This window comes from Platalea leucorodia (genome assembly GCF_965183815.1).
Source record: "Platalea leucorodia genome assembly, chromosome: 3".
In the NCBI taxonomy this organism is placed as follows: Eukaryota; Metazoa; Chordata; class Aves; order Pelecaniformes; family Threskiornithidae; genus Platalea; species Platalea leucorodia.
Window position 1 is genome coordinate 35,703,722 of NC_138825.1, and position 23,885 is coordinate 35,727,606.

General features: G+C 52.7%; 1 protein-coding gene across 3 annotated transcripts; it reads left to right on the top strand.

The window, feature by feature from the left end:
• AARS2 (alanyl-tRNA synthetase 2, mitochondrial) lies at nt 1–18,278 on the top strand. 3 transcript variants are annotated; one of them, XM_082307089.1, is made up of 22 exons: nt 1–431; nt 711–899; nt 1,577–1,722; nt 2,523–2,717; nt 3,253–3,397; nt 3,826–3,971; nt 4,278–4,386; nt 5,013–5,051; nt 5,791–5,902; nt 6,453–6,580; nt 7,320–7,470; nt 9,305–9,474; nt 10,472–10,585; nt 11,001–11,141; nt 11,777–11,914; nt 12,314–12,423; nt 13,549–13,657; nt 15,172–15,294; nt 15,729–15,839; nt 16,718–16,801; nt 16,924–17,034; nt 17,419–18,278. In XM_082307089.1, exons 1-22 carry the CDS (start codon nt 54–56, stop codon nt 17,581–17,583), a joined length of 3,114 nt encoding a protein of 1,037 aa, XP_082163215.1. In that variant the 5' UTR covers nt 1–53; the 3' UTR covers nt 17,584–18,278. The 3 variants fall into 3 exon arrangements, with proteins under 3 accessions (XP_082163215.1, XP_082163216.1, XP_082163217.1); XM_082307090.1 differs by lacking the exon at nt 1–431 and having other exon boundaries at nt 811–899; nt 1,393–1,722; XM_082307091.1 differs by lacking the exon at nt 1–431 and having other exon boundaries at nt 811–899; nt 1,393–1,722; nt 2,560–2,717.
• The last annotated feature ends 5,607 nt before the right edge of the window (nt 18,279–23,885 follow it).

A 23,885-nucleotide genomic window follows, 5' to 3' on the forward strand; every position in this document is an offset into this window, starting at 1 on the left:
GCACCGCCCAACAGACCGGCTAATCGAGCCCAGAGCGCGAGAAGAGGCCGCGCATGCGCCCTCGGAGCGGGCGAGGGGGGTTGCGGTTGACGCCTCAGCAACTGCCCGCCGTGGCGGTCCTCCGCTATCCCGTCGGCCCCTCCCGCTACCGCCCTTCTCCCCGCCCCTTCCGGAAGCTGCCGCGCCGCCTTCCGCCCTCGGCCATGATGGCGGCGGCCAGCCGGCTGCGGCGGCGGCTGCTGCTGGCGGTGCCGCGGGGCTGGCGCTGCAGCCCCCGCCGCGGGGGTGCCGGCTGCCCGCCGGCCGGGCAGGTCCGCGCCGCCTTCCTCCGCTTCTTCCAGGAGCGCCACGGCCACCGCCGCCTGCCCTCGGCCCCTGTGCGGCCCCGCGGCGACCCGCGCCTCCTCTTCGTCAACGCGGGCATGAACCAGGTGCTCCGCCGGCCTGCGCCCGGCCCGGGGCTCCGGCTCTCCCCCGCCCGAGGCGGTCCCCTCCACCGGCTCCCCGGGGCCTCTCGGGTGACCCGTCTCCGGGTGGCCCCTTTCAGGGAGGCCTGCTACGGTGGGACGGGCTCGGCCTGGGCCTCCCGCGCCGCCGCCCTCCCGCTCGCCTCTGGTAGCCCCGCGTCTCTGCTTCAGGAGCCCCAGACACGGGCCCCGGCGCTAGGCGGCATCTCTCAACAGCGAGCGTCTCTTTGCCTTGATTTCTAGTTCAAGCCCATTTTCCTGGGCACGGCGCACCCCCGGAGCGAGCTGGCGCAGCACCGGCGGGTGGTGAACAGCCAGAAGTGCGTGCGTGCTGGCGGGAAGCACAATGACTTGGAGGATGTGGGCCGAGATACTTACCACCACACCTTCTTCGAGATGCTGGGGAACTGGTCCTTTGGGGACTACTTTAAGGTGAGGCGATAGGAGCGAGCCCTCTCCAGGGGGAAATGCGTACTTTCAGAGCGGTGCTGTAGTTCCGTGCTGTAGTGCCATAGGACTGTCTGCAGAAGGCATTTCTGTAAGCTCCAAATTACTTCTTGGGAGCTCTGTGGCCTGGAGCGGAGGTAGTCAGCTGGTGTGCTGAATCACTAAACGTGCCCTGCAGACTCTTAGAGTGCTCAGCCTTTCAAAGCTGTGAACAACATGTACAAATCAAAGTCCTCTGTGTGAATGCCAGTGTTGGCTATTTAATATGGTGAAAAGAGGCTTCCAGTTCATTTGGTGCTTGTTACTAGAAAGTTTGAAAAGGGAAGGACGATAAAAGATGCTAACTGTTTTGCTAGTGAATACGTCTTTTCCTTGGAAAGAAAATAATCCATGTAACTTTGCTGGTAAGCGCATGGGTGTAGACCATGCTGTGATCCTGAAGGTCTCCCAACAATTTAGGAATGTCACTTTTCCACAGGCAGCAGTGAGCTGTCTCACTCGCCTGACCTTCATCCCGCTCTTTGCAATACACCTTGAAATTGAAGAGGGGGAGAGCAGCTGAAAGGAACTTCTGTGGTGTTTGACTCCCATTCTAAAGAGCCTTCCTGCATCACTACGCATCCTGGATTACTGTGCTTCGTTTCTGTTCCCTGCCTGCTCAGGAGGAGGCATGTAGCATGGCCTGGGAGCTCTTGACAGAGGTCTACGAGATCCCCAGAGATCGTCTCTACATCACCTATTTTGGTGGAGACTCCTTGCTGGGGCTGAGCGCAGATGAGGAGTGCAGGGACGTATGGCTCCGCCTGGGGTAAGTGTGTTAGAGAAGAGGTTCTGAGCAGCAGGTGCTGACGTTTCAGTCTCCATAGTCTCCCATTTGCTCTTTAGTTGATGGGAATCAGGTGTAGGGGCCAAAAGTTGTGTTTTAAACTCACTTTGCTTCGGGTTTGTTTGGGCTCTTAAAAGTCAGCCGGGCTCTGAGTGCTCTGGGGCATTTGACCTTTAAGCTGTTTCTCAGATGTTACCAGTTTGGGGGGCTGTGTACCTAAAAATGGCTGGCTTTGATGAAGTGTGCAAAGGATCTCTGATCCTTTGCTTCCCCTTCATTGTGAGCTGCAGAGAGTACGTTCTTCTCTGAAAGCTAGCAATGGCTGCTTCAGTGTGAGAATGAAGCCATTGCAGAGAGCACTGCTGTGCTTTGGGAGCTTGTTCCAGGCTGTACGTGGGCTTTGGACCCAAGGCAGCCAGCTCTGTGCCACTGCTGGTGTTCAGCCTTGTCCATTGTGATCAGGTCTTAGCTCTGCTGGAATTCCCTCCAAGGAGGAAGGCAGCTCCACAGACTTACTGGAGAGCCTGTCTCCATCAGCAGGAGCCAGACTGAGTTTACCAGCCATTCTAGGCAGTGAGTAGGACCCTGTCTGGTTTGGTCCAGCTTCTTCCTGCGAAGGAGAGTAATTCTGTGTGAACAGAAGCAAAGGAATCCTAATGTGTTTGGTTATTGAGTTTGTAGTAGTCAGAAAGAATTCCTCCCTTCCAACTTTCTCTGTGATCTAGGCTAGTATGTGCTTTGTGTGCATGCCCCAGCGCTGCCACCTCTCTTTGCCTTTCCAGGGTGCCTGCCAGTCATGTGCTTCCTTTTCCATTGAAGGACAACTTCTGGGAGATGGGGGACACAGGTCCCTGTGGTCCCTGCACGGAGATCCACTATGACCACGTGGGTGGTGGCAGAAATGCTGCAGCACTGGTGAACCAGGGCAGCCCTGATGTGGTGGAGATCTGGAACCTGGTTTTCATGCAGTATAGCAGGTACCAGGCATCTGGTCTGAACTCCAGAGCCTTTCCCTCTTGTCTGACTCCAAAGTCCTACATGTATATTCTCCGACACCTCACTGCTTTCCAGGGGGTGGCAGTACAGGAGCAAGAGGGGAGCTGTGGAGATGTGTCCAGTGTGGCTCTTGGTCCCCTTTGCTTTATTTGTCCTGTCCTTCTTCAGCCTCTGCTGCCTATTCTCCTTCACTGCTGCATCACAGAGGTCTCCTGAGGTCTGCAGCAGCCCAGAGAAACCTGCAGGAGGAGGAGAAGGCCTTGGGCCCTGTTCAGGGAAGGCCTTTTTCCCTATGTTACAGTCTATCCTGATTATCTGATGGTCAGATCCTGGCTGCCTGACAGTGCCAAGGCAGACTGCTGTTAGTCTTGTCCCCGAGCTTCGTTTTCTTGGGTCACCTGCTGTTTCCATCCCCTGTCACTCTCCCATTCTCTTTGACTCACCTGCTCCTTTTCTTTGCCCCTGAACTGACCCTTGCTTCTCTTTTGCCTTTTATTTTTCCTGGCTGGCTGACAGAGAGGTGGAGGGGAATCTGCTTCCCTTGCCGCAGCACCATGTGGATACAGGAATGGGCCTGGAAAGGCTGGTGACAGTTCTGCAGAACAAACGCTCCAACTACGACACAGATCTCTTCACTCCCATCTTGGATGCCATTCACAAGGTGACGGTGCTTCTGCTCAGAGTCACAGCTAAACAAAAGCTCCTTGAATGCAGACTGTTTGCCTGGTACCATAGTACTGCCTTCTCTATACATGTTACTGTGCAGAGTTTTGAGACAGGAGCAGCATTCTAGGGAAACTGGGGAGAATTCCAGGTTAGAAATCTGCTGGGATATCAGCACTGCTGATCTGTTTTTCTTCCAAAGTTTTTTAAATTCCTCAGTGCCAGGGCATTGGCTGGCCTGTCTTAGGTATGGAAGTCTTGGTATATAATGCTCTGGGAGGATTTAATGAGTACATCTTAGATGCACAAGTTTCAGAGGTAGTTGAGAAGCATGATGTCAAATGTAGCTGGCTGCCTCTTGCATTGAAACTTTTCTTTCTGCAGCCATTAATTTCTGCTGATCTATCTTCTTACTTTCTCTTTTAGGGCTGTGGGGGGCCCAGATACCAAGGTCTGGTCGGGGATGCTGATGTTGGTCGTGTGAATATGGCCTACCGTGTGGTGGCAGATCACGTGCGCACCTTGTGCGTGTGCATCACTGATGGCATCTACCCAGGCCTCTCTGGAGCAGAGTAAGGACATAAGGAAATGGCATGGAGCAGAGGGAGTTAGGTCTAGAAAGGAATATGGACAGCCAGAGGGAGAGGTTCTGGAGTGAGCCCAAGATAGGGAGTGCACGAGCTTTGGGGAGGCAGGAAGGTAAGAGCCTGGAAGAGGTTCTGATCTGCAGGCTCATCCTTGGGTGGGTGTTGAGTGTGGGGAGCGGCTGGCCTATGTCAATAGATCAGGCCAGAGGAGCTGTGTCAGGGGTGTGCTGGACGTGGGAGCTGGGCAGGGGTGCTCACATGGCTGCTTGGGGAATCCCGCTCTGCTTTCAGACTGGTGCTGCGTCGGATCCTGCGCAGGGCTGTCCGCTTTTGCTCTGAAGTCCTTCATGCTCCACCTGGGCTCCTGGCCTCCCTGGTGCCTACTGTAGTGGAAGTGCTGGTGAGTAAAAAACTTCTGCCTAGGGGGGGTGGGGGCAGGAAGAGTATCGCACATGTCCTGTTCAGCCCCATGTCCCTTTCTTGTACGCTGTCAGGAGACAATCTTGGATGTAAAGGAGCTCCAGGAGGATGTATCTGGTGCTATGCATCACAGCAGTAAAAATCTCTTGTCTCCTGATCATTTGTGATGGGAGGGAGGGGGCCTAGTGTGACCAGCAGTACGGTCAGCACAAGTGTGTGTGTGTAAGTTTGTGCAAGTGCACGTTGTTGTTTCCTGAGGGCAGCGGCTTCCAAGCTGTGGTATCTGGTTAAAGCCATCTGAAATTGGTCCCTGTGAGTACTAACAGCATCCTAAAAGACAGTGCTTTCTTCCTATCGTGATTGGATGTGTTTGCCAAGAGATGCTGTGCAGGGACTAGCAGAGGCGGGTCACAGAGAGATAGCCAGGAGGTGGCAGCTGTAAGTCCATGTGTGATTCTTCCCCTGTGCTTCTGTCCCTGGGGCTGTGCTCTGGGGCTCCCTTCACACTCATCTGCCTGAGAAACCTCTATAATGCTTGTAGCATGCTGTGAGATCCCTCGAGAAAGATGCTGAGGATGTTATCACTAACTGAGGCTCACTCCACAGGGAGATGCCTATCCAGAGCTGACGAAGAATGCAGACCAGGTGAGCAATGTGGAATCCCCTGGAGAGAAACCCCGTCTCTCATTATCTTTGTGAGGCACTGCTCTCAGGGCCAGAAGTCAGCCTTTCCTTGGGACTTAGCGGGAGGAGTTTGCATAGCCTCCTCCATAACCATGTTCTCATGGGTGGGCTGAAATGTGCTGGGAACATTGTATCCTGGGCACGAGAAGTATCTGTGGCAGATTTCCCCGTGGGAGCTCTACTTACCAGGAACTGCTTGTCCTGCTATAAGGCTCTAAAAAAGCTAGGGTAGCTGTTTTGTTGAGTGCAAGTACAGCCTGTCCTAGCCTGGGTACCTTTTGTCCAAAGTGGATTGGTGATTTAAGGCTAGTCCTGGCTTGCTTCTGCTGACAGCAATTGTGATGAGTGATTTCTCTGGCTGTTCCAGCCATGCAATTTTAATTGGGTCACAGACATGAATGCCTGACAGGGAGCATTTGTCAGCTTCTAGCCTTTCCCAGGTGGATGGTCAATATTTCCTTGACAGGAATGGTGATAGGAAGCCCAATGACTTTGGTGCTGTTTAGGATTGCATCGGAGCCGTGTTGCGATGGATACTTGCAGAACAAAAAGGCTGGTTCAAGCAGACACAGCACCCCTGTTAGACACCTGCTTTTGATGTGATTTGAGCTGACTGTAGTAGGGAGCCCAGTGGTAGCAGGGCTGAGCTGGGGAGCTCCCTGAGGTGTTGTCGCTAACCCTTCTTCTGATCCTTGGGCAGATCATGGATATCATCAATGAGAACGAGGCCGCTTTTCTGTCCTCCCTCGAGCGTGGGAGGCGCATCATTGAGCGGACAGTGCAGCAGATGGAGCCCTCCACAAATTTCCCAGGTGAGTCTCCCTCCTCTGACAAGCTGCACTTAAAGCTGGTTTGATCCAGGTCCTCACAAGCATTGCAGTCAAAACTGTCGTGGATGTCTGCCTCTCCCACGTTTTAAGTGACCTTCTAGCCTCGGGCAGAGGAGCAGATGTTGCTCCTTTCTTCAGATTGCAATTGTTTTCTAGTACTGTGTTCTCACATCAAACTAGGCACCAGGAAAGTTAGAAACATTCCCTTGCTGCTTTATTGACTGATTTAACTGGGTCCTTACAAGACACAGCTGAAAGAAGGCGCTCCGGACCTAACCAGAGCAGCTGCCTGTCCAGATGTGCTGCACGAATTTTAGCAGGAATGGGGCTGTGGGGCATCGTTAATACTCAGTCCCATACAAGAACAACTGCATGGCTTCTGTTCCCTTCCCTGTTACCAGTGCAGCTGCACACAGCACAGGTGAATCCAGTTACCAAGGCATACACTAGATTGGTCCCATCCAAGCAAATCTTGAGATGCCTTTGCTTTCCGTGTTCACACAGAGTTCATGTCCTTCTTTTTGTCCTACAGCTGAAGTAGCCTGGTCTCTCTATGGGAATTTGGGATTCCCTCTGGATCTGATTGACTTGATGCTTGAAGAAAAGGGAATCAGTTTGGATTCAGCTGCTTTTAACAAACTTGTTCTGGAAGATGCAAAGGTAAGACAGAGACTCACGTCAGAATAATTCAGAGCCTTTCCTCTCTCCTGTGAGCATGGAGGCAGAATTCCTTTCACTACTGAGGCTCTTTGTGGATTCACCACAGGGCCATGTGCCTTTTCCCTGAAGGGGAAGTGGGTCTGAAACAGCAGTGGGGTCACAAGGCCTTTGCTTGTGGGTGTGGGACTGGCAAGTACTGACTGGTGATTCTCTTCAGATCAGTAGAAGTACTTTATATGATGCTGACTGTTGCTGGAGTGGAGGTTATCACAGAATTATACAGGTTAGGAGTGTCCTCTGTCAGTCATGTAGTCCAGCTTCTCACAGAAAGCAGAGCCAGCTTAGCCCAAACAGCAACTGATTTATGAAGTTTACAAAATCTCCTCGGTTTCTGTAGTGCTGGAAGACTTGCACTGCCCACCCTGTGCAGTTACCAGTTCAAGGCCTTGCTCTCCTGCGCTTTAATGGCCTGAAAGTCCCACAGCTACACAGCAAGCTGTGCTGGGAGGGTTGTGTTAGCTGTTGCTTGTGGTCTGCCTCAAGGCTAGCACAAGGTGGTACTGAGTGCTTGTGGGGTTTGAAGGAAGGGGGTTGGTTTAGCAGTAGCCTCCATCAGCCTGGATCTAAACAACCCATTTCCAGGAAGGTGGAAGAAGTTGTTCCTAGCCTTATATCTCCAGTTACTGGTTTGAGTGCCCCCAGGTATCTCCCATCTAACTGTGCCTTTGCTCTGCTGTAGCGGAAGGCTGGTGGCCCACAGGCAGGACAGCTGGAGGACACAAACACGCGCCTTGATGTGCACTCGTTGGCTCAGCTGCGGAGCGGCAACGTGCCTGCTACTGATGATTCTCCAAAGTATGCCTACACGCTTGGGCAGCATGGGCAGTACGGTAAGTGGCCAGGTCCCGTGAGTAAGGCAAGCTCTGCCTGAGGGTGCTGGAATCCCTCGCAAGGTTGCTTTTACTGCCTAACCTCATGCATGCAGAGTGTGTACTTTGTGGTTCAAACCTGTCCACCTTGCTGCTGCATCTTTTCTCTGCCCCTGTACCTCATCCCAAAGTGGATGCTTTTCTTATTGCTGTTGGTGTGTCCCCAAGAAGGCTCTGGGCTGATGACAAGGCCGTGAGCTCTGGGTTGGTATTACTGTGCAGTGGTGAAGCAGGGACCATTGATTTCTGCTAGAGAGAAGTCTGTCCACCACAGTTAGGCGTCTGCATGTGAGTGCTAGGGAGAATGAAGAATAACTATGCAAAGGCTTTTAAGTAGTGGTTTAAAACAGTGCACTTGCTGTTTCTTTCGCAGACCACTAGATGCCAGTGCAGGCTTTTTATCATTTAGAAAACTGGGGTTGCTGATGCTCTAGGGAAAGCGTTAAGCTAAACCACAGAGAGTAAGAGGTTGTGTGGCTGTCACAAACAATTAAAGATAGCTGTGTACAGCCAGCTCTCTCTTACCCAGTGTGCTGGGGGCAATGCATATTAAGCAGAAAGTGAGGCAATTCAAACTGTATTTACTACAGCAAGAGTATAATGGAGGGAGAAAAACCCCAGTAGTGACACTGGCTGGAATCATCAAGCTAGCACTGTCCCACCTCCTCAGTCACTGAATCATGGAATAATTGAGGTTGGAGGGGATCTCTGGATGTCCAGTCTCTTGATCAAAGGAATATTAGCTTCACAGTCAGATCAGGTTGCTTAGAGCCTTGTCCATTTAAGTTTTCAGTATCTTTAAGGACAGAGATCCCACAGCCTCTCTGCACCCTGTTCCAGTTCTTCATCAGTCTTAGCGTGAAAAGTTTTTTTGCTTATGTACCACCAGAATTTCCTGTACTATACTTGTAGTCTCACACATGCTAAATAGGGGTGAATAGGCACTTTCCTTGACCTGCTGGCTATGTTTGTGCTCATACAGCCCAGCAGGCAAACAGTCTTCCTTGCTGCAAGGGCACCCTGCTGACTTGTGTTCAGCTTGCTCCTGAGGATCCCGAGGTTTCTGTCAGTCCATTTCTGTAGCCTGCTGAGATGCCCCTGAAAAGCAGCCCTGCTCTTCAGTGTATCAACCAGTCCTCACAATTTCTTGCCGTACACAAGCAGGATATGGGTACATCCCATCTTGTCATGGATAGTCATTAATGAAGATGTTAAATGGTTTGGGCCCAAATGTTAGCCACCAAGTAGCTCTACTGGTAACTGAATATCAGTTGAACATGGAACTGTTGAGCAATTCTCTGTGGGGCCAGCTGCCCAGCCAGTTGTACACCCACCTTATCGTCTACCTGCCCAGTCCATGTCACCCGAATTTGGCTTCCAGGAGGCTACAGGAGAGCATGTCAGAAACTTGCTACGTCCTTGTCCACCAAGCCAGTCATCTCTTCATACAAGGCAGTCAGGTTGGCCAAGCATGCAGTGTAGCAAGACGCAGACAGGTATGTGCCACACCTTGCTCTGTCTGGCTCATGTGGAGCCAGATCGGGTGTCCCAGCCTGGTTACCTGCTACCCAGCAGGTCTGTCACTAGGTAAGCGAGGGGTGATTTGGTTCCAAATAACTAATCCTTTGTCCTTTCTGGCAATAGCTGTTCCTCTCCTACCAAGGCAAAGGAAAGTGCCAGCTTTCAGTATAGACTGGGTGTTGGCAGGGTTGGCATGGGGAAGTGACCCCTGCTTTCATGTTGCAATCTGACATGGTGTATGCACTAATTGCTGCCATATTCTTCTCCCTGACAGAGTTCAGCCCATGCCAGGCCACGGTCCTGATGCTGTACAGAGATCAGTCTCTCCAGAAGGAGGTTGGGGCAGGGCAACGCTGTGGTGTCATCTTGGACAGGACTAACTTCTATGCAGAGCAGGGCGGGCAAGCCTCTGACCAAGGCTACATGATACGTTTAGGACAGCAGGTGAGACCCTTTGGTGCCTGAACCCAAGGACACTGTGGATACTGAGGCCAGGCAGACTTCCCCAAGTGATTGGCTGTTGTACTGTGTTAATCTGCTGCTGTCTCTTGACAATGCCCTTGGCTTTGCCTCAGGGTTGGAGCGGAGTGGGGGAGAAGTAGCAGTAACTTCACAGAGGTGGACCTGCTGCTCTGGTTGTCTTTCTCAGCCCTTTGCAATTTGTTCTTCTGGGGAATGCTGGAAGTCGTCTTTAGTGTGCTGCACTCTTGCCAGCTGAGATTGCAACGCAGAGAAGGCAGTCAGTGATCAGAGAGCCCACAAGCTGAGTAACTTGTCTGTGGCCAGTCCTGGATGACTGCAAGCAGTGCCCAACCTGAAACCCAGTGCAAAAACTCTTATCTTTCTCAAAAGCATCAGGGAGGACCTCCACCTCTGCAGCATGTTCTTCAACCTTGCCAAAGGAAAAGCGTTCACCCTCTCCTAGGAAGTTACATGGGGTGCAGCTTTTTCTCCTTCCCACATTCCAGCTCTTGAGAATTGCACCTGGGCATTGATGCTGCCTTTTTAGCCTTGCAGAATGTGATAGTGCCTTGCTCAGCACTTCTCCTCAAGCTGAAGCAGGGATCAAGTTTCTCTTGCCAGCCCAGTGAGGCAGAAATGGCACCTTGGATGCTTGAGATGGGTGCCTTGGCAGCTGCTGTCCATTTTCTCATGGGCAAGCATCCTTGTTAGGAAAATGCATCAGCATGGCTGATGTTGCTGCCCCTCCACTGCAAGCTGACAGCCTCAACATGTTGTGCAGCGAGTGGCTGGATGCAAGGAAGGCCTGAGGCACTCTGGTTACATTGGCAGTAAGCTTGTCCCTGCTTTTCCCACCCCATCCCTGTCTTTTAGAGATCATCGGGGGTTGTGTTTCCTAGTCAGATCAAGCAGGCGCCTAGCACAGGTCTTTTGGATGTTCCCTGTGTCCTAACTCATCTTTCTGTCTCTCTTTGCTTAGGACGTACTCTTCCCTGTAGAATCAGTTCGTCTCTGTGGTGGATACGTGATCCATGAGGTCACTGCTGTGGAAACCCTGCGTGCTGGGGACCAAGTGCAGCTCTTTGTGGATGAGGTGATAACTCACTGCTCTTAACCTTTTCCTAGCTTTGCCTTGAGAGTCTTGTGATGTCCTGAGTAACCTGGGCACAGCAGAGCCTTGTCCCTTGTATTCCTGAGACTGCTCTTCATTGTGATGTGCAGTGAGAAGGAGACCTCACAAGTAACTCTGTAATCTTCTGTGAGCTATTGGTCTGTCCAGAAGTATCCAGCCTACCTTTTGCTGTTTTACAGAGGTGGTCCCATGGGGAAAAGAAATTAAATCTGCCTTGTGACATAAATTCATCTGACAGCTGCGCTTCCCGTTGTTTTTCCCCTCCATCTTGTCCCATCCCCTCACATGCAGCCTTTCCTATATCTCTTCATGCCACCCCCTGCTCCCCCGAGCTGTGGAGAACCAGCACTCCCTGCCAACTTGTCTCCGCTTTCAGGCCCAGCGGCTGGCCTGCATGACGAACCACACCGCTACCCACCTGCTGAACTTTGCGCTGCGCCACGTCCTGGGTGACAACACGGAGCAACGAGGGTCCCATGTGACAGCAGAGCGGCTGCGCTTTGACTTTGATACCAAGGTGACTCTGGACTTCTGTTTTCTTGTTCTCGGCAGTACCAACATCCCAGTACTGGCCTTCTTTCCAGGGATTTTTCTCCTCTCACCATAATCACTCCTTTAGAGACAGGTCGTGCTTTATCTGAGCAATGGAACGTGGCCCTCTGGACATGACTGGCTCTGCTTTGCAGTGACCTAGCTCTGAGCAGGGCTTGCTGAGGGGATGAATGGGGGTCAGAAGGGAAAGGACTTAGCAAGGCCAGTGGTCATGGGACTGACCTGAGTAGTGTAAAGGGGTCTTTGAGAGATTCACCAGCTTGGCTGTGGTGCATATCTGATGTCTGTGTTGGTCATCCAGGTGAGAGGGCTTGGGAACTGAAAGCTGTTGGGTCAGGCTGAGTGCTGGCCCTGGTAACCTGTCACTCATTGCAGCATCTCTCTTGAAGAGTTTGGTTGATGCTTTTGGATCAAAAATCCTTATCCCTCGTGGGAGGGTCATGATGCTCACAGTTCCCTTTTGCAAGCAGGGAAGATGAGACGCAGGGAGAGAATGGTGTGCCCAAGCTGAGTTGCCTGGGGGCCCTGCCCCAGTTCTCCCTCCTTTGTTTTGTACCTCTCGGGAGGCTTCTTCATAAGGTGGCTGATTTACTTACTCAGGGCCCCGTGACTGTGGAGCAGCTGCAGCAAGTGGAGCAAGTGGTCCAGGATGTGATCAAACGAAATGAGGTGGTGCATATGGCTGAGGTCCCCCTCACACTGGCAAGAAGAGTTCGGGGACTCCGTGCAGTGGATGAGGTATGACAGGATGGCAGCGCATATCTTCAGGAGCCTTCTCCTTCAGCAGGAATCATCTGGGTCGCAAGAGATGTTGACACAACAAGTTTCTGACTCCCAAAACTCAGGAAGGAAAATAGGACAGAGATGAGATCTCGGGAGCACTGTGTTGTAAAACGTGGAGGCTGGTAACGCATAGCCTTTCTGCTCATTTCTTTGGACCAAAAGCTTGTAGTGTCACCTAGTTGTTTCTTTCTCCCCATGGTGGCTGGTTGTGGGGGAGAAGCAGTGCTGCCCCTGACTCTGGGTCTACTCTAGAATAGGGGAAAAATGAGGCAGGCACCTGAAGCCATGTAGTTAGTCTGTAAGTGCCCCTGAAGGACCATGTTGTTAGCTGCTGATCCCTGTCTCCTCTGTCAGGGGTATCCAGATCCAGTGAGGATAGTATCCCTGGGGGTCCCTGTGGAAAGTGTGCTGACCCGCGACTCTGAGGCTGCAATGCAGACCTCTGTGGAGCTCTGCTGTGGGACGTAAGTGACTTTTACTTGCAGTCAGAAGGTGTGTTTGTGGGCACTGGTGGCTGAGGTAGAGCCGTTCTTGCAAGCTCCACTCCCTGTCCCTGTGCAACTAAGTTTTCTCACTGGAAGGATCTTGTGAGGAGAGGATGGGCTAGTTACAAACCTTTGGAAGTCCCAGGGTAAGAAAACTTTAGTGAAATGCAAAGTTTTTCCTTGTTTCATAGTCTGAAACCAACCTGGAAGCCGCAGGGCGCTAGCATAGTGTGGGAAGGGGATGCGTGGCCTGTCACAGGGCTTTGGCTTTGGGGTTGCAGGGGGGCTGGGGACCCAGCAGGAGACTCTGAGACAGTTGTGAGATCTTGAGACCATTCTGATTATTTTAATTAATTATCTTTGCCCTCTTCTGCTTCTAGCAGTAATGAGAGTAGAAGAAGAGTTAATCAATCTTAGGACAATGCTGACACAAAAAAAAAAAAAAGGAACAAATTGGCCTTTGAGCAGATGCAGCTGAAAATGAGCAAGTTTCTAGTCATGAGATCATTCTTGTGGGAGTAGTGGGACAAGAAACTGCATGGGAGTGGAGATGATCAGTTCTGCGAAGCTGTCTGAAATGATTACTTGTGGTAACAGAACCTGAGACACTGTAGTTGTTTTCATATTCAGTGTTGAATAGCCAAGAAGGAAAGGGGAGGTTGTCAGTGCCCTGTGACTGCACAACTACCCTGTGATTGGAGTCTACTGGCCAGTCTGTGAGCTGGCCTGACAAGAGAGTGGTGGAGTTGGAGGAAAAAACTACTTTCTGTGAGGTTCAGTAGCAGCTGAGTAGAAAAGAGAAATCCCAATCCATCCCACCGCTGAAGGAAAGGAGAGGAAAGCAAGGCGGAACTTGGTTGCTGCGCACCATTTGAAGTAGCCTGCTGGGCGGGTAGTACTGAGGTTCCTCTGGAGTAGCCTCAACTCTGCTGGCTCTTGCCTGACAGGGTGCCATCAGGATTTTAGGGGTGGGAAAGGATTGAAGCTATTGGGATGGGGGAGGGGCTGCTGGACTTGAGGCTTATCTAAAAGGAAAGCAGGCTTCCTGATTTCTGTTCCGAGAAAGCAGCTTGTTTTCTTTCCTGTTCTCTGCTGACTTTGCAGGCACCTTCTACAAACAGGAGCTATGGAAGATCTGGCCATCATCAGTGAGCGTCAGCTTGTTAAAGGGATTAGCCGTGTCATTGCAGTGACAGGGGGACAAGCCAAACAGGTAAGAAAGGGGGAACTGAGATTTCTGCCATGTCAAGGCAATGCCAGAAGGACCCAACTTTGTAGGTTCCTGCTTAGACAATTAGCTTCCCCCTGCTATGCCTGATCTGGCTTCCTCCTTCACCCCTGGACCCAGCTCTGCTGCCACACCTCATCATTCACCTCCACCCCACCCCCTCATCCTAGTCTTCTGTCTCCTTGACCTTCATTCCTCCCCTCAGACCCCGTTTTCCAAGATAAGAACTTGGCATAAAATATCAGGAAGTCTCTAGACTATAAATTTCAGTCCCCAGGTAGGTATTTAAAGGTGTGATCCTTTGTGCTTTTGTTTCACCTCCTGCTCACCTCCTGCCCATCACAGCTGGATTTGCACTTTATGGTTACAGGGCTCTGGCCTCATTCTTACAGCCCTTTTGCTTCTTTTCTTTAGTTTTTTTCCTGCTAAACTGTGGTTCTGGTTTGGATGGGTCTGTATAAAAAAGTAAGCAACCTATTATTGTGTCCGTGAGATCGCTCTGTCCTTTGAATATCTGGAAGCATCAGGGACCCTGCAACCTTGCCCGCTTCCTTTAAGGCTGCAGTCAGAGTAGAGTGACTCACTGTCAGTGGAACTGGGAAGACTAAAGGCAAAGCCCACCCCTGCAAATCTGTTGCTTTTTGGTTGGCTGTCCCCTTCGCATCTGTGTCCCTAGCAAGGCTTTTCTTGGTGCAGAGGAATGAAAAGCTGCAGGGCACATCTGCCTGCTTTGCTGGAAGTGCTGACCTGGGGAGCCCCCAAGGGGAGCTGTGTGCCTGTGTTAATCAGACAAGGGAGACTGCAGGCATGAGGGAGTGACTTGAAACAAGGGATGTGTATCTTAGCTAGGCAGAGCAGTCCTCACTGTCCGCAGCTTTTCTGATATACTTTCCACTGTCCTGGTCTAAAGTCTAGCAGGACCATCATGGGCACAAAGATCTGGCAGAGAGGAAATGCTCCAAACTGTAAGGATTTTCACTGGTGAAAAAAGCTTGTATTAGCCTTTTTATTAATGGTAGTGTTGGCGTTGGGGAAAGCAATAAGAAATGCACCAAGACCAGCTGAACTGGTCCTCAGGAAATGTGCTTGAACAGCTAATGAGTTTTCTTCAGTTTTAGTGTTTCTTTTGTTTCTTCAGTCATTAATTTCAAGGTTGCATTTGCTAATGAAAAAAGAGCACTAAGAAGTAAACAGGGCCCCCAAGTTTTTCTCATTGAAATCCTGATGATTTGGTGTGAGATACTGAGGAAACATAAATGCACAACAGCTTGGTCCCCTGAGTGTGACCATCTAGTGTTGGTTGCAGACCTAGAGAGGAACATTCTATTCCAGAGTCTCTTGGGGACAGTTGTTCTTAAAGCCTCTATCTGTAGGTGTCTTCCCACTGGATCCTGAGCAGTACTTCAGTCGTTATGACCCTGCTGCCTCCCCACTTTCTCCATCCGCATTCATTCTTTCTATTGCTGCATTTGAAGCCTTTTCTCCCTCCTTCTCTCCAGGCCCGGGAAGTAGGCCAGTGCTTGGCTATGGAAGTGGACTCTCTCTCCCTACGAATGACGCAGAGGAGCACCTCTATTCCTGAGATGCAGAAGCTCTCCAAAGAAGTGGGCCAGTTGACCAAAGTAAGGATTACACTCCTGTACAGAAAGATCCCAGCTCTGTACACTTGAGGCACATGACTTCTTCCCTACCAGGTTCACACCTTACCATGGCCAATAGCAAGGGCATGGTGCTGCCTGCTGGTACAAAGATTGGTCACAAAGATTTCAACCAGTGTCTAGGTGCCTCTGTTGCAGATGACCTGCTGCCAGAGGGAATGTGAGAGAAGACAGTGGTGGGGAGGGTGAAACAGTGAAAAAGGGTTCCAGGTTTTTCCCCAGGCTTTAGATGCCCAGCTGAAAAGAGAACGCTACATGCCACAGTGACTGGCTGGCCTGATCACATAGGGGTTTAGGAGGGTCTGGGAAGAGGCCCGACTCCAGCCTGATCTCCCAGAGAACTAGCAGTTTATTTCTAGGTACAGTTTAGTGTCCTTACACAACAAATTGTCTTGCAGGTGGTGGCTAGCACTGCAATACCCCAGTGGCAAAGAAAAGAACTACAGACTACCCTCAAAGCACTACAGCGAACAGCCAACACGGCCATCAAGAAGCTGGAGGTGCAGCAGGTACTGTGGCAGCAGCACACTCACTTGCAGCCTGCTGATAGCACTATGTGGCATACTCCAGTGGACCTGGTGTCTCTGTCACACGTCACGGCCACTCAGTCACTAGGGTCCCATTAGAAGGCAGAAGAAAGCAGGTACAAATCACACACGGTGCAACACAAGCCTGCGTTGGGTTGATTTCACTGGCATTAACCAGGGCCATTATTTAAAATGCAGTGAATGACTGACTGGGCTTTTGGCACCTGCAGAATCCCCATGTCTCTCAGCCTGTGAAGATGGAGAACCCTGTATCAGCACTTTTAGCAAACACCAACAAGTGGATAGGCATCACTTTGCTGTTTATACATGGAGAAGATAAGGTGTCCCTGAAAACGGGCTTTACAAGGTCACACAGTAAGGCAGTGGCAGGGCAGAGCCTTTCTCCCAGCCATATGGATATTGCTCTGTCTTCCCACTGCATTTGTGTCTTGCTAATTTACATGATTACCTTAAAATCCCTTTGGAAATGCTTATTCATGACTTAATGTTCTGAGCAAGAACTATTCTTTTCTTAAACTAGGAGCGTCTTGCCACAGGAGCCTGCCTGAGACATGTGGCGATGCATAGGTCCAGGAGAGAGGCTGGGGACCGAACGGGTCACTGCCTATTCCGCTTTTGAAAGGGGTTCATCTCTGCTTGCTTTTGAGGAAGGAGGATTGTACAGGTCTTTGTGTGGAGATTTCAGTCTGCCAGTCTTACTTCTGCTAACATACATTCCCCCTCTATCCCACAGAGCAGCACTTCCACTCCCTATGTACATATATTGCATACATATATCCCCATCCAGCCCACCCTGTGCCACCTGTAGCCCCTCAAGTGCTGTGTGTTTCCTCCTCCAGGCTGAAGAGAAGGCACAGAGCCTGCTAGCAAAACATTGCAACCAGCCTGTCATCATTGATACCGTCCCAGCTGACTCCCTCTCTGTGAGTAATCCACATTGCTTGTAGGCCCAGTGGTACCTCAGGTTTTCTAAGGTACCCCATTTTCTGCTGCGTGCCAGTTTCCTCTGCTGTAGCCTGACCCCTCTTCTCCCTGCCTCTCATAGATCCTAATGAAGGTAGTGAACCAGCTGTGTGATAAGTCTCCTGGCACATCAGTCCTGCTGCTCAGCCCTCAGGTTTCTGGTGAGGTGCTCTGTGCCTGCCAGGTGTCCAAGGTAAGCCTCTGCCCCTGGCAGAGACACAGAGAACCTGCCTGCAAAGGGGGACTGGGCCCACTGCTCAGCAGGTCCCAGTGGAGGCTCTTCCTGGGATCCTGCCCAGTGTTGGTGGTTAATCACACCTGAGACAACCATACTGGGATCAGATATGCTTTCAGTCTTTGCTGGGCACAGATATCCCTGGATCCTCCAGGCTGTGTTTGCCCAGGGGCATGACACAGCATTAACATGTAAGCTCAGCCTTTGCGGTCCTCCCAGTCATGACTGCCTCAGGTTAGTGAGGGCCCAGGCTGGGTGAGGAGGGAACGTTGTTACCTTTCGTCTTCCAGACTGCAGAGTGGTCCACAGTCCAAATTACTTTGCTCTGTGTCTCTTCCCCAGAATTGCCTCCCCATGTTCTCTGCTGCTGAGTGGGCTGTGGCTGTCTGTACGCAGATGGAAGGGAAGGCAGGAGGCTCTCCCGTCGTTGCTAAGGGCAGTGGAAATGCCAAGGGCATGCAGGGAGCCCTGACTACCGCTCTGGAGTTCGCTCAGAGTAAACTCTGAAATAACTGTCGTGCTTTGGTGGTGGGATAGCTGTATGCAGCCCAGCTGCAAGCTACGTGGACACTTGATGCAGAGCACATGTAATACTCTGCTGATCTGAAAGGTTTAGCAGCTCCCACACTGAACATTGCTGCAACCACTGCATTGGGGCATTTGGCTTCGGGCCATCAGGGATCGGCAGAGACGCCGCTCCTGATCCCGCTGACAGAACGATGCTCCCTATTCTCAGCGTGGACATATGGGGATTGAGCCTTGGAAAGCACCAGTGGCAACAGCAGATCCTACTTCTTCTGGAACAGCACTGAGAGGCTCCTCAAGAGCATGAGGAGATGGCACAGTGTTATCCTAAATCTATTAAATGGTAGAGCGTGTTTGATCCTCTGATGTTCCTTGTTAGCTGCATCTTCCTCCCCCCCCCCCCCCCCCCCACTCTGTTCTGGCAGAGGGTTTTGTTCTGTCCCTGAAGCCCCACAAGTCATCTGTCTCTCTTGTAAGCAGTCCTATCCAACTGCAGAACTCGGGACACCCCTCTGATTAAAAATGCTACTATAATTTAGAAATGGGGAGAGAATTCCGCCCCCCCTGCCTGCAGGCTCAGCTTTTTCAGCCTATGCTTGCTAGGCTATGCAACAAGTAGTGCTAAAGCCAGTCCTTGGTACTGAAGCGTGGAGGGAATAAAATCATACCAGCCTCTATGTCTTTGTTTTGGATGAATGTTCTTATCCTTGTTTCCTCCTGCCTCTCCCTTGTAACTCCTTCCTTCTCACAGTGCCTCATGGCTTCTTATGTACCAGCACCTACCTAAAAACCACCATGGATCTGGTGAGTTGTGTGAGTGGGGACTGTTGCTGTGTTGCAGCACGGAACTCCCTGCGGCAGGACACAGCCTTGAGCTGAGCAGGTCTCCCTCCTAAACTGGTCGTGTTTCATGAGCGCTAGCAGACACAGCACACTCAACTCATAAAGACATTTCAGACTTCAGTGTTAGTGATGTCTAGAGCTCCTAGCCAAAGCACTGTTATTTTAAATACTGTATTGACCTAAATAGAGATCGCAAATGGTAGCTGATTCAAAGGTGCATAGTGATAGAAGCAGCTTTCACCCTGTGAGCAGCAACAGCAGCCTGATGGGGATGAGTATCACCAGCAGGTAGGGTTGCCCGGTGATGTGCAGGGACGTAGAGGAGGCAGAAGCTGCATGCTTTTGGGGAGAGGAGGGGTGGAAGCACAGTGATGCTGATGGATGGGGAGCAGGAAATGTCTGTCACACAGATAAGGACTGGTGAAGAGGATGTAGTGGGGAATGGCCCAGTCTCCTCGCGAGAGACTTCGTCCGCTTTCTCAGCCGTCTGCGTGAGGGAGAGAGGGTGAATAGCTGCCGTGAGCAGAGCCTCCTCCCCCTTCTCTCTTCAGTGAACAGCTTGCCTGAGGGAAAAAGGGAGGTGGACTTATAGGCATGACTAGAGGACAAGGGGTTTTCTTCCCTATCCAAGTGGCTGTCCAGCCCAATATCTCATATGTGGTCTCTGAGGCTTCTCATCTTTTCGAAGTGCCAGGAAGCTGGTTTTGTGCTCGGCTAAGTGCCTGGTACAAAGATGAGGGCTTGGAGGCAGAAGGAATGGGGAGCCTTTAGGGGCTGGTGGTGCTCCCCACTGTCCTCTTCTGCTGCCCCAAAGCACTGACAGCTACAGCTGCAGCAGGACTGCAGACCTTACTCCTTCAGTAAATGCTACTTCCAGCCAGACAGCTTAAAGCAGGGCTTGTTGCAAAGGGGGCTATGAGCCCAGGTCCCTGGGCACCTGCCCCTGCTGCCGAGAGTTCAGCCATCAGAGGGGTGCACAGGCCCCTTTCTTTCATCGCCCTGCCACTGGGACAGGCTGCTGCTCACCGCGGACCCTGCCTGCGTTCCTGTACGTTGCAGCAGAGCAGCTCAGTGCTTTCTCAAATTTCTTTCGCAGAGGTGCTGCTGGCGCTCGTAACATCTCTGCAAGGAACCTGAGCGCAGGGGAGAGCTGGAACATCCAGCTCAGCACTTCGTGGACCTCGTGACGAGGCTGGTAGGGTGCTGGAGAGGGTGCGTGGAGTCCCAGGGGACGGTTCGTGCCGTCGGTTGAAAGCAGCGTTAGTGCCTGGCGTTGCACGGCTCCTGTGTTTTACTCGGGCCACAGCAGTACCAGATGCGGGGAGGGGAAGGGGTGCTCTGCCTTACTGGGAAAGTGCTTTCCTGGGGTGCTTTTGTGTTACTGCATTAATAGCTGCTACAGGAGATGATGGCTCCTTTCGGTATTGGAGAGTAGGTGTGAGGAGGAGGAGGAGGAGAGGAATGCTGGGTTGAGCTGCTCCTGCACCATGCTCCAAAAGCAGAGCCTGAGCTTGCCAGCAGCAGCCTTACAAAATTAACCCCCTTTGGCCTGACCTTTTAGCTTAAAAACCACTGACCCCTTGTAAACTTTTGCCCAGCCCCTTAAGGGGCAGGGGTCTGTGCGCTGGCCTTCAAGGTAATGCCTTTACTGACGGGGAGGTTGAGCCCCCCTCGTCATTCCCCTGCAGAGCCAAGGGCTGCTGCTGCAGAGGCAACCGGAGCGGTGGCCAGTGGAAGGAGGTCCGTCTCCGCGGCCGGAGCTGTTGGGCTCTCAGCACTGTGGGGAGAGTGAGCAGCAGAGGCCTGATGGCTCAGCGCACCAGCTCTGCTCTCCCCCTTCCGTGTCCCATGGGAAAAGTGGCTCCCTGCTCGCAGGGTGACAGACGCAGCCCTACAGTGAGAAAAAAGCCCCCACACCCTGAGCACAGGCGCTAGGGGAAGGCTTAACGATCCTGCAGCCAATTCCAGGCCATTTGGGGAACCAAAAGGTGTTGGTTACATGACAGCAGTTACAGCTTGGCCAAGCGATGGTGGGAGGTGGGCAATGGGAAAGGCCTGCCACAGCCTTACACTGCACGCACGCCAGCCAGCGAGGGTTATAGGGCTCCTACAGCAGGGATGTCGATCTGGCCATCCTACGTGGGGTCCGTGGGTGATCTCAGGTGACCTCTGCAGCCAGGCTTTCCAGAAGGTGGCCCAGAGTGGCGGGAGGCAGCTGAGGACCAAGTCCCACAGCTCATCAAACAGCTCTGGAGATAGTAGCAGCACATCTTTGAGCAGGGAGCACTCAACCACCTGCACAGCCCTCCCCAGCTGCTCCGTGCCCACGGGGGTGGGCTACCTGCGGGGTCAGCTGAAAGACCTGCTCAGGCTGGGAGGAGTTGCTCTGCAACGGTCATGCACCATGTGGCGTCAGGCCAGTCCTATACCATCTCTACATCGGTTTGGTATCCACATTCCTCAACTTCTGCACCTCCAGCTGGAACCACAGCCCCTTCTCTGCATCTGCAGCAGCCCCAGCACCCCCTGCATCCAGGGGTGCTGCATCTCCTGCACCACCGTCCTATGAATGTTAAAAACCACCTGGTTGGCGAGCAGGGCTGCAGCCTGCTGCAATGGCGCTGGCTCTTCTCCTGCCTCAGCCAGGGCAGTCTTGGGGGGACCTTCCAGCTTGGCGCTCATTTTCTTTCTCCTCCTTTGCTGCTCTTGGCCTTTCTGGGCATGAAATTCAGTATTTCCTTTCCTCTTTCAAAGCCTGAAAGGGTTTAAGTGTGTCATCAATGAGGTCACAGCATAACCAAGTCATGATCTTACTAGATCTCATAAGTTCAGTAGCACTAAACCTGCTCTGTAATTGAAGGAGAAAAAGGATCTTATCCTACCAAAGAGTAGTTTTGTGGAGGCATCTGTGGTGCCCATATGACCCCAGGCTGGTAAAGTGGGATGCTGCAGTAGAAATGCTGGGTTTTGAGCTGTGGCCATGCCAGGCCATCGCTGATCCTAGGAGACAGCATTGCCTGCTGTTCTCCTGGTGAACCCCCAGTGCACAGATTTATGTCCCATCCTCCCCTTTCCCCACCGCAGAAGGAGAACGCATTCACGTCCCGTGCTGCAGCCACAGTAGCTGCCATGTTTCTGCCTGGGACACCCTGCATTTCAGTGGCAGGACAAGCGATGCTCAGCTGGGAGAGCTTGGGGGAATGAAACATGAGTTTTAAATATAGCTCTCCAGCCAAAATAGCAGCCTACATTCCCTTACAGTCATCAAGGATCTAAGGTGTGAGCAGTACCCTGGGCACACATTTGCAATGCCAAACACATGCATGCAGAAGGGACGGCAGGAAGCGGGAAACTAATTAAAGAGATGACGGGTTTTTTGCTGTGAGCAGGTGCTGTCAGGTTGGCAACACCTCCGTAAGTCCAGATGGACCCCGAGGTCCCTTAAGGGCACGTGCAATGCAAGGGCTTGCCAGTCCCAATCCCAAGCAACTACCTGACTTCGGCAAAAGGGAAGCAGAAAGTAAACGCTTGTATCTTCTTGCCCGCTTTGCTCCAGGAGCTTTGCTCTCAATAGCCTGGGCTGCAGAGTGAGAGGCTGGCACGCAGCACCTGCGAGAAGCCCAGCTCTCCCTAGGCACCCCTGCCACCCCCAGCCCTGGGGCTGGCTGCTGCAGGGACCCGAGGCTCTGCACCCTGGGTCCCGTGGGACTCCCTGTCGGAAGGCGCTGGGATCATAGCAGTGGTAGCGGAGATAAGCCATACAGAGGATGCCAAACACATGCTGAGCCACAGGCTCAAAAGCCATGGGGCTTGGTCCCTCGTGGCTGGCGCTGACCATCTCCCAGAGACACTGAATATAATGCAGCATGTCCGAGCCGAGCCCTGCAGGGAGGGAGAGCAGCTCGGGGGCTGGTGCAGGGAACCAGAGCACAGCTCCTCCCCTGCTGGGACACCTCATCCCTGCCACCCGTGCCTGCAGGAGGTGGCCAGTGGGCCATGAGGAGCAGCTGGGGTCTCCCCAGCACCCATCGGCCACCACTACCCCCTTGCCCCAAGGATAGCAGCAGTAAGCGCTCTGCCGGCTCGCAGCCAGGTGTGGCACTGAGCCCCCCCGTCCCCAGGCTGAGGCGCACCCCAGGGACCAGCCTACCAGCAGGTAGAAGCAGCAGATCCCCTGCACACGTGGGGACACCCTCGCACACCAGCACACGCCTGCAAAGCACCCGCTGTAAGGATTTGCACCGGCACTTACACAGATCTCCCTTCACACGATTTCAGGTGTGATTTCCCTCACATTGCCTGGAAACACTGAAATAGGTTGCCCAGAGAGGTGGTAGATGCCCCATCCCTGGAAATATTCAAGGTTAGGCTGGATGGGGCTTTGAGCAACCTGATCTGGTTGAAGATGTCCCTGCTCATTGCAGCGGGGTTGGACTGGAGGACCTTTAAAGGTCCCTTCCAACCCAAACTATTCTATGATTCTATGTGCGTAGCGATAGTGTGCATTGAGCTAGTCACGTCACACCTGTACACGTGTGTGACCCAGAAACCCACACATCCGCATAGGTGTGGGTTTCTGGGTTACACTTGTAGGCTCCCACCATCACACTGCCCGCCATGCGGGCTCCCCGCTCCCGCAGCTGCACAGCAGACACAAGGCTGCAGTGGTGAACCCATGAACCCAGAACACCCGTGGCAAGGCAGGACATCCCATCCCTCGGGAGCAGCTCAGGGCCACCTTGAGCTGGCGCTGCCACTCATCTGCATCCAAGCTGCCTGGGAAAGGAGGGGATGGCTCTGTACTAGAGGCGTTCAGCTGAGGGACAGGCAGCATGTAGGGCATGCAGGCAGGGCAGGAGCAGCCCCTGGGCCTGGCGATGAGGGGCGGGGAGTTTCTGAGCCCCCAGCTCCCAGGGAGCATTGCTGGGGAAAGAGTCCGCAGCAGCATGCCGAGAGCCCGCGGAGGCAGGAGAGGCATTTCACGGGGAATCCCGGCATCTCGCCTTTGCCGCCTGCCCTTCACGGCCAGCCGGTTCCCTGCGCGAGAGCGCTGGCGCCTTGCAGTCAGCTCCTCAGCTTGGATTGCAGCTGGTGTTTCCCTGCCACTTGCTGAGGGAAGCGATTTGCTCAGCTGCAACCTGAGCTCCTCTCTCTTCCAGAAAGAGCTCAGCAAACCCACGGGGCTGGGAGAAGGACTCTGCTCCCCCTCCATCCTCACCACCACCATCCCGACTGCCGTCAGGAGCACCCTGCTACTGAGCCCACCCTCCTGATCGGCACACAGCCCACTGGAGGGCAATCAAGGGATGAATTTTGATCGATTTATGCCATTCTGGGTCTTAGTCTACCAGAGGGTGGCTGGTGGGTGCCCAGGATATCAGCACAGAGGGGTTGCCAGTGGGGCTGTTGTGGCGTTACCCGGTCTGCATCCAGAGCCGCTA

Bases quoted from the DNA above. Each gene is read 5' to 3' on its own strand.
- AARS2 (XM_082307089.1), top strand. From the start codon at position 54: ATGCGCCCTCGGAGCGGGCGAGGGGGGTTGCGGTTGACGCCTCAGCAA. The intron at 4,387-5,012 runs GTGAGTAAAAAA...CTCACTCCACAG, and splicing joins CTACTGTAGTGGAAGTGCTG to GGAGATGCCTATCCAGAGCT. The intron at 15,840-16,717 runs GTACTGTGGCAG...TTCCTCCTCCAG, and splicing joins AGAAGCTGGAGGTGCAGCAG to GCTGAAGAGAAGGCACAGAG.